Below are 14,060 nucleotides of genomic sequence, written 5' to 3' on the forward strand. Positions count from 1 at the left end.
CCTTGGGAGGCAGAGTACCCTTATAAAAGCGGCTGGAGAGAGGTCCCTTATCCCTTCCATCATATGAGGTTACAGTGAAAAGACAGCATGGAAGGGAAGGAGGCTCTCATCAAACACCAAACCTGCTGGTACCATAAACTTGGGACTTTCAGCCTCTATAATTGTGAGAAATAAACTCCTGTTGTTTATAAACCACCCAGTATATTTTATTATAGCAGCCCAAGTGAACTAAAATACCCAAGTTTCTGCCTACATTTATTCTCAGCTCTTCTTCCACAGCATTCACTCAGGGTTGCTATATGTAGGGTCTATTGGCCCTATAGTCCGTGGATAGAAAAAAGTGTTTAGCCCTGGCCAGGGTGCTCAGTGATTAGGGCCATGCACAAGAGGGTCAAGGGTTTGATTCCTGGTCAAAAGCTCATATCTGGGCGCAGGTTAAAACTTCCCAGGGGGCTTTTGCTGAAAGCTCTGCCATTTCCATTATGGAATTGCACCATAGCTCTCATCCTATGATCTTTTTAAATTAGGTTTTTTTGTAATGTTTTTACTGATTGCAGAGAGGAAGGGAGAGGGAGAGAGAGAGATAGAAACATCAATGATGAGAGAGAATCGCTGATCATCTGCCTCCTGCATGCCCCCTACTGGGGACCGAGCCTGCATCCCGGGCAAGTGCTCTGAACTGTGACCTCCTACTTCATAGGTCAACACACAACCACTGCGCCACGCCAAGACAAATCAGCCAGGCTCTGATCCTATGATCTTTAACACTTCCCTGTAAGACTCCACAGGACTCACACTCTACCCACACCTCAATACATAATGTTTTCTTTAATCTCACCCACCACCTTTTTATATTAGTTTCATTAGCCCTTAAGATGTGGCCACCTCTCATACTTTAACCAGAAGCTGGTGACCACAAAGCATTTTCAATTACCACCCCACTTCCAATCCACATTTCCCTATCTACATCCCCCTCAAACTCGTCTTCCCCTTGACCATCCTCTTGTGTCCTTAACACTTCTAACTCATCTCCATATCTGATGTCTGATACAGACCTGTCCAGTGACTTTTTGTACTCAAGTTTAAACACAAAACCAACATGTTCATTATTCCTGTCCCTAGCCCCAACCAAAAACACAAACAATATATAACTATCTAATTTATCTACAACAAAAATTATTCAAGTAAATACAGAGGGCTTTCAAACTATGGGATAAGAATATCTAGTCACTAACAAGTTCAAAACAAAGGATAAAACCATGCAGTCTCTAAGAACATATACTTTCAGAACAGGTTTTACTGTAGCTATCATTTTATAAATTAATCCATACTGATATTATTGAGATTATATTATAAACCCTAAATACACCATGCAATACTCCACATTTCACTCAAGATATCTTTATTGCTTAAGTCACAGCAACTGTTCCTTGATTACATCCTGCCCAATATGCACTGAAGAAAAAAGATTTGCCTCACAAATAAAATGCACAGTTTGGATACATCTTGAAAGTACTATAGTACTAGGGAGGAGGGGGAAGGACAATATGGATAACAGGCAGAGCTGATTAGCAATGACCTAGCCACAACAAAATAATACAAGTTGCCCTAAGCAAGCATTTTTGTTGATCAACATCCAAGAACACCCCTTTATTTTTAAAGATGAGTAGCACAGCTTTGTGTCATGTTAAAAGGAAAAAGCAAACTAGATAAAAACTGCGTAAAGCCATACACACTGAAGATTTTGTATACACTATATGCAAAGTTTCATATCCAGCAGACATACAAAGACTTGAAAAACCTGGTTTTCTGGATTTCAGCGGCATCTGAAAAAGATAAAATACCATCCATGCCCTCCCCCCCAGGACAGAAAACAAGAGATCATAAATCTAGAAACAACTCACACTGAAATATACCACACATTCTCCACACCTGAAGCTTATTTTTTTGTTTCTTGCTGATAATACACTTCTGGCCAGTTTAAGAATGAGTGTATTATTCAGTTGGCCTAGTGTTTCATTCATATGTCGGGTGGAAAAAATTCTTTCAGAAGATAACTTTGCCAGCACATTTATCCATGTAAAACACCCTAGAAAGGGTTGAAACTTGAAAAGTAATGTCCTGAGGCCCTGGCCAGGTAGCTCAGTTGGTTAAAGCCTCATCCTGATACTCCAAGGTTGTAGGTTCCATCCCCTATCAGGGACACACAAAAAACAACCAAGGAGCCCTGCCAGGTGGCTCAGTTTGTTGGAGTGTCCTCCCATACACCAAAAGGTTTCGGGTTCGATTCCAGGTCAGGGTTCACACCTAGGTTGTGGGTTCGATCCCCAGTCAGGGTGCATACATTAATGTCTCTCTCAAATCGATATGTGTTTATCTTACTCTTTTTCTCAAATTGATAAGCACATATCCTCAGGTAAAGATTAAGAAGAAAAAAACAACCAATGAATGCATAAATAAGTGAAACCCCTTCCTCTCTCTCTCTCTCTCTAAAATAAATAAATAAATAAGAAGAAAAATGATGGACTGAAAAAGGCAGAGACTTAGAATGCATAGAATGTTAAGTCCTCCACCCAATCTGTAGTCTACAAATTCTTGCTCCCACTCTAGTAAGAACCATAAGCTACAGAAACCTCATAGGTTGTTCAGGAATGCTACCAATGCAAGCATGTAAGAGAAATCAAATGCCTGGCCCAAGAACCTGACTGCAGGAGGCGTACTTTTGAATGGTCAATTAATTCTTTTAGGAAATGTGGCTGACAGTATGATTACTTTATATAAATGCACTTCAGCTTACCAGCGTATAAGAAATAGATAAGACATCACCAGCTTTTACTACACATCACTCTACTGCAGCAGAAATAAATGAGAAAAGGCACTCCTCAAAAGGTCCCACGTACATCACCACCAGCCTCACCGTTTACCAGGTCATTCACGATGAGGCAGCAATGAGGCTTAAATAAAGTCTGTCCACAAACTTGAAACACAAAATATTGTGGTGTGCTCTGCACTCCTCGCCCGAGGCCAGACTGGCAGCAAGCTGCATCAATGACCTCTCCCGGGACATTCTTTTGCCCTAACACAAAATACTATTATAGTAGCACCTGCCTACAAGACATCTGGTACAGCTGAATGAACAACTGGTGTTAGCTAGTAATGCATCTTCTTCCGACGGCATTTTTCCTTCCTCCGGTTAGCAGCTGAAGCCACAACCTCAGATGTCCATCACTACTTGCGGTTCCGACCCCTGTCACTGCCATTCATCTGTGCCATTCCCTCAGCCTGGTACGTCACAGACCACTCTGGTTTTGTCCCCTGCTGCTGGATGCTCCAATACACTCCCATCTTCCTCTTAAATGTTTAGAGGCTTAAATTTTCCAGGAAATCTAATGCACTTATTCCCAATCACATATCTACAGCTGCCATGTAAAACTTACATTTGTGAAAACACATATCATTCCTCTATAAAAATCACAGGGAAAAAAGAACACGATTCTCTATTAGTCCAACATCTCCCTTCATAGACCTTTGAAATTACCAGTTAAGTAGTGTGTAGAAAAGAGCAAATATGATTGACTCAAAAGGGAACATGAAAGAAATGTTCAAATTATAGACTCATTGGTACTGCAATTTTAATTCCCAAAAGTGATCAAAGGAGCATTTCCCTGTAATATGGGTTAACAATAGCATTGCTTCCCCAAAGTAAATAAAATATCATGTTAGAATTGGAAAGAAACAGTTAAAATTAAACAAGTCCCTCATTTTCAAAATATAAGAAAACAGGATCTGGAGCACTCACAAGAAAATAAGATTGAATGTTAATTATATCTCAAAAAACTGGGACGAAAATAATCTTGAATACCCTATCTGGACAACATTCTAGAACTGACTAACAGAACATTCTGGGAGAATGAAGTGTTCTATATCTGTGTTCCTCAATAGTCACTAGTTCTTGAGCTAGTGAGTACTTAAAATGTAGTAGCTAGTGTGACTGAAGAATTGAATCATTATTTTTAATTTTAATTAGTATGATTTTAAATTGCTACATTTAGCTGGTGGCTACCAAGCTGGACAGCATAATTCTATAATAGGGTCTTAGATTCTGAACAATAAACACTTTAAATAAAGGTGCTTAACCTCTCTTCCACACTTAACACATACAGGAAAGTTCTTCCTTGTGCCTAAATATCTCATTCAGCAATGTAATCTTGTTATGTAGGGACCCAGCCCAAAGTAGAATCAGCCTGTTTCTCAAAGCCTCTAACAGAAATGAGTGACATCAGTATCATCCACCTAATTGGGAAGAAGGTCCTCTTTTGCAAACCACTCTGGCACAAAGTCCTATCCAATCAGCCTGAATCTGCATGATTTTTTAAGTGTTTCACTAAAATTATTAAAGTGTTGAGCTGTGACCAGTTGCTTCCTCTATGTGGCTTTGTTCGTTGGCATGTCTTCCCCTACCCTGCCTACACCAAAGGTTACACGTTCAATTCCCAGTCAGGGCACAGACCTAGGCTGCAGGTTCCATCCCCAGTCAGGAAGCAGATGGTAGGCAATCCCATGTTTGTTTTTCTTTCCCTCCCTCCATCTCTATCCAAAATCAATGGAAATAGTCTCAAGTAAGGATTTTTTTTAAAAGAAAAAAGAATTTTTAACCTCAACTTAAATTATGATTATTACAGGATTTCAAAACTTTGCATCACTTTGCAAAGATTCAACCTCCTTATAACCTAACAAAAAATCCAAATTATATTCTCACTCTACTCTGTCAATAACATTTAATACATTAAGGTTTTTTTTTTTTAATGGACTTTATTCATTTCAAAAAAATTTTAACCCTCTAATTTTTCCAGCTAGGAAAAGAAGTTAATTTGTGAAAACCAATGTTAATTTTAATACCATTAAGGATTATTCTTAAAATTTTTAGTCAAAACTTTTCTGTATGATTTAAACTACTGGGTTCTTCTCTTTTTCGGAGGAAAAAGGTGACTGGGAAGGAAAAAAGGATAATACCAGAAGAGCCAAATATGGATATATGTTAACTGGATATAACTCTAAAAAGTTACTACGTCAAACCAATGTATTGATAATAGATAAAGACCATGTTTTCTTTTTTCTTTTTTTTTTATTGTCTCCCTGTATTCCATCACATAAAAGAGGCAAATGTCCTATTTTCTGGACACCTCAAATGTAATAAAGAAAACAGAGCAAGTAGATAAATATTGACAGTGAATAGTTCATTTAAATCATGTTGTATCTTCAGGTGCACACAAAACTCAAAGATGAAAAGAAAAACTGCACAAACAAGCTGCTTTGTTTTTGAGAGAATGTTTAAGGGGTTTGTATAATCAAGGGATAATTAGTGACATCATTGGAATGAACATTCCGATTAACTAGTGATTCATGCTGTGTCCCACAAACTTGAAAGCCCAGGTTAAGCTGGCTGAAGTGTGGCAACATGTTCCAATTAAGAGACAGAGACTGAGGAATCAAACTAAATGTGAGCGCTACACACTGCTTAGGAGCCAAGGACACTAGCCAGATGACTCACAAACTGACAGAAACAGAGATCAATATTAATTCCCAAAGACTAGGCTCAGAAGAAAGAGAAAATAGGTATATAGATATGTATGTAAATTCTATTTAAAGTAACTCTCAATTATCTTGTGATTTCCAAAAGTAAAATGGAATAAACGAAGTATATGTTCAATCAACTTTCTACTAGTAACCATTTCAGGAACAGAATTTGTGGGAAAAGACTATTGATCTCTACATAACCCTATCTTTATTTGAAATACATCTATTATCTAGAAACAGACTCATAGATAAAAGAACAGGCAGACAGCTCTTGGTGACGTTGGGGGTAGAAGGATTGAGAGAAAAAGCCGGTTTCTATCAGTGGATAGAGCATCAGCCTGCAGACTGAAGGGTCCCAGGTTCAATTCCAGTCAAGGACCCATGACTGGGTTTGCTGGCTCAGTCCCCAGTGCGGGGGTGCAGGAAGCAGCAGGTCAGTGGTTTTCTCTCATAGTTGGTATTTCTGTCTCTCTCCCTTCCTCTATGAAATCAATAAAAAAAATTTTTAAATAAATAAAAGAACTCATGGACTACACTGTGATGATTAGGGGGGAGAGGGTGGGTGGAGATGAAAGAGGGCATAGAGTGGATAAATGGTGATGGGGAAAAATGAAACAAAAAAGCAAGCAGTGCTCCATTCTATAAATAAATACATACATACATACATAATCAATTAAAATATATCAATTATCTAGCATATCTAGTAAGTACAATGCTTCAACAGAATAGATCACAAAGGTGAAATACCAATAAAATGTATTTCCCTAAAAAATATATATTGGCCTAATATTTTTTATGAAATGATTCATTAGAAGGCTTTTTTTATCAAAACAATTCACAGTTTACCCAATAAATTCCATATTTAAATACTCCATTACTCCCTAATACCAGACTGAACATTTGTCTAAACTTATTTACAGAAGAAATAGTACTTTCCAAAGTTTTCATAAAATTACATTGTGATAGATTGTCTCCAAATGAAAAGCAAAGTATTAATAATAGTAATTGATTTTTATAAACATTAAGAATGAGAGAAAAAAAATCCATCTTTCCTCAACCTACCTAAACATCCTATCAATTATCCTATAATACACTCAGTATATTCTTTTTGTCTTAATCTTCTTCCTGTCTTTTTTACAATATTCTAAATCTGCTCTATCAACAACTTTTGAAAATATCTGAAAAAGCCTCGTGTCTCAGTACATTTTAAACATCTAAACAATTTGAAAAGTACCTTCAACTAATATCACTTATATCTGTATAGTTTAAAAGTGTTTTTTCTGTATAGTTTAAAAGTGTATATTTCAACTAAAGAAAAAGTACTAATTATGTCATTCCATATTTGGCAATTATAAATTGCTATGTATTTTGCATAAGTACTGATTACCTAAAATACATAAGAAAATGTTCATATTTCACCAAAAGTTTTAAGTCTCTGGGGGGGAGGGGGGGTGTTTATGGTCATTAACCCTAAAAACATTGCATTATTATGCAAACAACCTCCAAGTTTTGTTTTGTTTTTTTAATATATTTTATTGATTTTTTACAGAGAGAAAGAGAGAGGATCAGAGAGTTACAAACATCCATGAGAATCACTGACCAGCCGCCTCCTGCACACTCCCCACTGGGGATGTGCCCACAATCAAGGTACATGCCCTTGACCTGAATCAAACCTGGGACCCTTCAGTCCACAGGCCGACACTCTATCCACTGAGCCAAACCGGTTTCGGCACAACCTCCAAGTTTTATAAACAGGTACATTTTCAACAAGATAGCAAAGTTTTCCAATGGAAAGATGGCCTCTCTATAAAATGGTTCAAAAATTATGAACATTTTATCCTACATATGTTTGTGGTCACTACTTACACAATATAAACCAAGAGGGAGAGAACTAGAAACTTTGTGTTCTAAGCACTAACACATTTGCATCATATGCCCCTCTTGGCATTCTCCTTTCTAATTGTGTCCCCACAGAAAGACCCCAGAGCTCTATTGAACCGACACCCAACTGATGGGTGTCCTGGCTGGACAATGCTGTACAGCAAGTCCTGCAGCCTAAGGCACTGGAGAAAAAAAAGCAATCCTAAAGGAAATGCCTTTAGTTTGTTGGTGCCAGAACATTCTGCAGTGAGGCTTCTCTGCAAAGCACTGGGTGTGGGCTCTGGCTAGCTGACTTTACAGACCTACAGCTCCCAGAGTGCAATGCTGACTGAAGTTTTTAGACACACCGTCATTTTTGTGAAAGGAAAAGGCAAGAGATACCTCCTGAACAGCTTTCATATCTATTTCTCTCCCTCCTCCTGGCCACTAAACCAGTACAGGCCACCAGCATCACTGCCCCGTATTACTCCTCCTGATAAGTCTTTTGTTAGTCTGGCAACACCCCACTAATATACATAATACGTCATAGTCATACAGACTCACAAACCATAGCCACACACCCAGGTGACTTTCAAGATGATCCAATAATTTTTCACATTAAAGGAAATCACATCACTACCCGCTCAATGTTCTGCAATGTTTTGTCCTAAGGATAAAAGCATCAGGATGAAAGTCCAAAGTCATAAGCATCGCCTTTGGAGCCCTGCATTATCAACTGCTCTCACCATCTAAGCCTCACCTTCTACCAATCGACTCCAATGAACTTCCAGTTCCTCAAATGTGTAGTGCTCTCCCACGTCCAGGCCTTCACCAATGCTATTCCCCTGCCTGAAACACTCTTCTCCCTACTTCCATCCTTTCCTACGGGACTAGGCTGGTGTCACCTCCTCCAGGCTCCTTCCTCTACCGCCCACATCGTACTGTAACTGTCACTACTTTTCTATGCTCCCCGCTCCAAGGAATGGGGCCAGGGCCCCTTGGTCCCCTATATCAAAGGCACTCAAGTTTTAACAATCAAGGAAAAAAGGAGACATGTAAAACTTTAAACAATGAAAAAATTTTTTAATATATTCTAAGTTTAGTGAACATAATATGTCATCATGCAATAAAGAAAAGTTCAAAGTCAGTTAAGATACGATGGAAACTAGGCAGTAATTTCATTATACTTTGGTATAAAATGCAAACTACACAGATGCCTACAAACACCTTTAGGAAAGGTTAAAACATTACGTATTAAAAAGAGCACTTTTCATCATAAAAAATGTTAGTTTTGTGGTCACTACTCCCGTTAGGCAAATTGCAGTCCAACATTTCAGACTGAAAGTATCAAGAAAGAAGTCCTGATTGCTTATATAGGCCAAGTATGGCATCAGCCTAACTATCCCACTTTGCTACTACCAAACTCTTGGCATTACAAAGAATTCTGCAGTCTAAAGGGGAAAAAAGGGGAAAGGGCTACTCCAATTCCTTAATTTTTAAGTCTTGATATAAGTCTTTCAATAAGGGCTCCACTCATGACAATGGCCCAAAGAACATAAAAACATGTTGCCAGGAAATAGAACTTTGATATATACTGGGCATTCATTGCCATTGGCAACTCCTTTGAGCCACGTCTCCTCCTAATGAGTTACAATCTGAGGCTTGTGACACCCGAGTTTTCCATGGCTGCAGACTGATGTCATAAACAGGATGGTACTAAGCACTCTAAAGAGTTCACCAGCTCAACACTGAACTCCCTGTATGCAAGGGGCAAGTTACCCACCCTCTTTAAGCCTCCTTCCTCATCTATCTAAGTAAATAGATAAGATTTTCTAAGGTCCTTGAAGGAGTTAGACTATCCAAGATAGCCCTTAGCAAATAATCCAATTATTATTTTCAAACCAAAAAAGAAGACTATAAAACCTAAAATGTTTTCACATCTTCAGAACCTTTGGTAATGTCACAAACTTACTTTTTACGTATGTCCTTCCAACTGGGAAACTTTAGATAAAAGGCAGAAAGATGAGAAGACAAGACTCTATTTCATCATAACCCTCGGATTTGACAAAGTTCACGGAAATCTACATTAAGATACAGTCCATAATCTTTCTCTGCACTCCCAAAATCACTGCCTTCATTTCCACCTTAACCATTCCTAGGTTCAGAGAGATAAAATACATCTTCCCAAGATGTCCTCCCCAGAAATAATCCTTTCCTTACTGCCTCTATGCACCTCCAGATAAACTGAGTCTTTGGGAAAGAAACAAAAAAGGTCTCAATCACAAAAGCTGGCCTTTGGGGTCTCCGTTTCCTTAGAGCGGAACCAGAGTCCTCAGGTACCACCGAGGCACCTGTTAGGTAAGAAACGTGGCAAGCTCTCAAACTCAAGGGCTCAGCTTAAACATTTTTCACATTTTTCAACACTAAAACAGAATGACCAAGTAATAATATTGGCTGGCCAATGTGAATATTTTTATTGGGGTTTTTTGTTTGTTTGTTTAATGGGGAGAAAAGGGAATTTGAACCAATTGGCCCTCAAGTCCCCAAGCCAGGCTGACTTGAGATTGTTTTGGGGGTGTTTTTGTGTTTTGTTTTCTTTTCTTTTTGGCAAGGAAGTTTTATAGATCTTCTGAAATGTATTTTACATAAAGGTGAGGCCTCCACTGTCTTAAAACTTCACCTCAGCCTGGATTCTGATCTTTACAAATGGGTGACGTGTGAACAGCTTCCTAAAAGCAAATGGGGCACTGGGATATAATTTAGGAAGTGATGATGCAAGTCTCTGGGGCACAGGGAGGAGGGGAGGTGAAAAAGTCAGAGGAAATACCCTCCTGGAGCCTGGGCACAAATTCACACCAAGGGGAGGGAAGAGAGGGGGGACAAGGGCTAGCTCCACATGCCCAGGAAAGGGGGCACCCAGCCGCCCCCACACCCCTGCCCGCTGCCCTGCCCCCCTCACCCGGGGCCTGGGCCTTCCCGGTCGGCCCCGGCCTCGGGCAGGAGAATCACGGAGGGTGGCAGCGCACTCGGGGGCCCGGGCCCACCCCCAGCCCCAGCCCCAGCCCCAGCCCCACCCGGCACCCCTCCCCGGCCTCGGCCCTGCCTCCTCCCCGTAGGCCCCGCCGGAGCCCAGCCCCCAGGGCTCGGGCCTCCCCGGCCCAGGCCGGCCCGGGAGGCCCCCCCGCGCCCGCGCCCCGGCCCCCGCCCGCCCCGCCGGCCGGGTACTCACCCCCAGAAGCCGCAGGGGCAGCGGGGCGGCAGGCTGGGCGCTTTGCTGCGCTCGCTCCCGGCGTCTCCCATGGTGCTCGGCGGCGGCGGCGGCGGCGGAGCTCGGCGGCGGCAGCGGTGGCGGCGGCTGGGCCTGGGCCCCGCTCGGAGGAGGCGGCGGCGGCGGCGGCGACTGTGGGGGGCTCGGGGCGGGGGGAGGGGGAGGGAGCGGGCGCGCGGGCGGGCGCGAGTCCGGGGCTCCGAACCGGGATTCCAGGCCGGTCAGCTGGAGGCGGGCCGCACCACTGGGCCTGCGGGGCCGGGGGGTGGGGGGAGCTCGGGGAGGCGCGCAGCGGAGTGGGAGGGGAGTCGAGGAGGAGGGGCGTGCGGGCGAGCCGAGGCCCCGCGGGGAGAGGGGCCGGAGGGGAAGCCCGGCGCCCTCGGCAGCTCCCGCCGCCGCTCCCAGCCACAGCGATGTCCTGTGTGGCCGCGCTGGGAAGGACCCGAGGCCCCCGCCGGCTCCGGCGTAGCAGCGGCCTCAGTGAAGCTCCAGGTCCCGCTCGCCCTCCCCTCCCCCGGAGGCTGCGCTGACCGGACAATGGCCGCCCCTCCCCCGCCCTCCCTCACGCGCGCACCCCTCCCAAGAAGTCACAATGGTCTCGCCCGGGAGAGCCGCCGCCAAAGCCCAGCAGCTGATCAGCTGGGAGGCGGGCGTGCCACTTTGTTCAGCTCCTCAAAGGAAGCGCTTGGGGCCGGGAGGGAGGCTTTCACTGGGCGACAGGCCTAAGGCTTTCTTATTTTGGGGACTTTTTTAAAATCTGAGGCAAACCTACCTTCCCCCATTCCTACGTCTGAAAAAGGGCAGCCGACCCCTGATTACTTGGGGGCGCGTTGCCCCCCACACACGGGAATGGTATGCCCCAAACGGGAGGGAGGGGAGCGGCGTGGTTGTTTAGGGTAAGTTGGGCCGGTCCCAGAGCGGCGGCCGAGCGCTGCGCATGCGCCCGGAGACCCCGTAACTGGGTGCGGGGAGGGGCCGGGAGGCAGCGCTTCCGAACCCGGAAGTGGGCCTCGGTCTTCCTGGGATGGCCGGGGGTCTTCAGCTGCCGGAGAGGTCCCGGGATTGGCCGCTCCCGGCCCTGGGCAATGCCCGTTGGTTTTTCTGCGCAAAGTTCCAGCCCCCTGGAAATCTCTCTTCCCAGGCCCCCCCACATCCGACCCACCCTTCCAGTTCCACTCGAGGACCTGGCCTCCTCTTGGCAGTAATGAACTTAGGGAAGTGTCCCTCCTCTCCTCCGTCCCAACGAGGGCGGGGCCGGAGAGTTGTGTCCAGGTCAGAACCCATGCCCTCTAGGGCCCCCTAGCCTCAGAGACATTAAGTCCATTCTCTAAACTAGGGGTGTCGAACTCAATCAGAGAAGGGGCCAAAATCTAAAATCCAGCCTAAATCGCGGGCCGAATGGTTTACTGAACAGTCATAAACTGTCATTGTGATGGAAACGCAGTGGAGTGCAGTGATGACAGCGCGGTGCGGGCCACATTGCAAGGCCTGGCGGGACGGATTTGGCCCGCGGGCCTTGTGTTTGACACATGTGCTCTAAACCTAGGCTAGGAGGACCTGTTTTCCTCTTGGAGTGGACATGTTCGGATTTTGAAAGGGAGCTACATCATTTATGTCAGTGATGGAAATTGATAAGTGACCAAAGAAGTATGAACCACTACGAAATGAGTCCTGTTGCTCTCTGCGTGTTTTGTGTTCTGAACTCATTCTGAGCTCCAGCCAAACGTAATCTGAAGGCGATTGTTGGTGACTCATTTCCACCCGGAGGAAACTTGCACCAGACTTCCTGGAGAGTTGACCCACAGCTGAGGTCCTTATGGGTGAACTTCTAAGCCCCTGATACTTCCAGGAAGAAAGGTTTGCTGGCTTTTAAAAATAGCTGCTGTGTACCCCGACCCTGTGGGGACACCAGATCGATTTTATTAACACGTGTTCTGTTAGTGCATATTCTGTGGACTTGTTTACGTTGATGTGGCTTCTTTTGGCATCTAAAGAGCAAGGGTCACATTTAGCCTCTTCCTAAAGATGCTATTGATGATGAAGACAAATGATTGTGAGTGAAAAGTAAAACCATTTAATGCTGAATCACCCCCCAAATGTGAGTGCTGGTTTATTTGGGATAAATATTTAGTTTCAACTTTGTGAATTTTCACAAACCTTCAATAAATATTTGTCAAAAGTGTGGATGAAGCCATACCGCACACCTAGCACTCGCTCACTGAACTCATACTGCCCTGAAATCTTCACTTAAACTGACATAAAATTGCCACATTTGTGGAAGACTCACAGCCTATGAGTTTAACAAACTAAGATTAAGTAGACTATTGACAACATAATTTTCTATATTGAAAGGGAAACCCTAAATAAAAAGGGTACTTTAATATAAAAGGTGATTGTCATCTTACAAACTGCTTGCCTACCTGTCTGTTTGCCATGTATTCAATTTAACAAGCATTTGTGGAGTGCCCAGTATTTCCTAAGGCCTTGTCCCCCCATTCCCTTCTGCCCCAACTGCCCTTCCTCATTCTTGCCCAGCACACTCTTACTTTAGCCACACGTCACTTATTCAGTGTCTTCCATAGCCTGACAAGGCAGAAATGGTCCCTCCTTCCTCTGCCCACATAATCTCATTATACCATACCTGGAAATTTACATTTGTCTCCACACAAAACCGAGCTCCGAAAGGACTGACTTTTAGAAATAGCCAACCCAGTGGGGATACAAGAGGCTCAGGGTATTCCCGGTGTTAATTTTATTACCAAATGTTACTGTTTTATTCTGTATATACCATTTATTTGTTCATTCTCTGTGGACTTGTGGGGTCCACAAATCTCTGTCAAATTGAAGCAAACTCGATCCATGAAGGACTGGAACAAGGATCTAAAACATTAATAGGAAACAGAGGAGAACCAAGATGGTAGTGCAGGTAAATGCTGCCTTTCACAACCACATGAAAATTACAACTAAACTACAGAACAACCATACAGAACCACCTGAAATCTAGCTGAATGGAAGTCCTACAACTAGAGAAGTAAAGAAGAAACTACAGCAAGACTTGTAGGAGGGACGGAAGTGCAGAGCAGACTGTTCTAAACCCTCATGGGCCTTTATTATTATTTATTATTATTATTATTATTATTATTATTATTGGGAAGGATATCTCTGTTGCAGAGGCCTCCTGTGAGAAGCAAGGGGTCCCAGGCCCACACCAGACCTTTAGCTCAGGGTTCCAGAGCTGGAAAGAGAAGTCCCTTGTAACTTTGGGCTGTAAAAACCAGCAGGGGTTGTGCCTGAATGACACAGAGGCTGCTGGTGTCCCACACAGTTCCTCTTAAAGGGCTGGTGCAGGAACTTA

At 43.5% G+C, this 14,060-nt stretch overlaps 1 protein-coding gene across 2 annotated transcripts in view; it reads right to left on the bottom strand.

Moving 5' to 3' along the window:
* Positions 1-10,863, bottom strand: part of ZFAND3 (zinc finger AN1-type containing 3) — a 246,361-nt gene extending 235,498 nt beyond the window's left edge. The window contains exon 1 of one of the 2 annotated variants that reach the window (XM_036414405.2): positions 10,667-10,863. In XM_036414405.2, the coding sequence (XP_036270298.1) occupies positions 10,667-10,737 (71 nt within the window). In that variant the 5' untranslated portion in view covers positions 10,738-10,863. The remainder of the gene's footprint in view (positions 1-10,666) is intronic. The other variant, XM_036414404.2, reaches the window with a different exon arrangement.
* Positions 10,864-14,060: the final 3,197 nt, after the last annotated feature.

This window comes from Pipistrellus kuhlii, unplaced genomic scaffold, assembly GCF_014108245.1.
Source record: "Pipistrellus kuhlii isolate mPipKuh1 unplaced genomic scaffold, mPipKuh1.p scaffold_m20_p_5, whole genome shotgun sequence".
NCBI lineage: Eukaryota > Metazoa > Chordata > Mammalia > Chiroptera > Vespertilionidae > Pipistrellus > Pipistrellus kuhlii.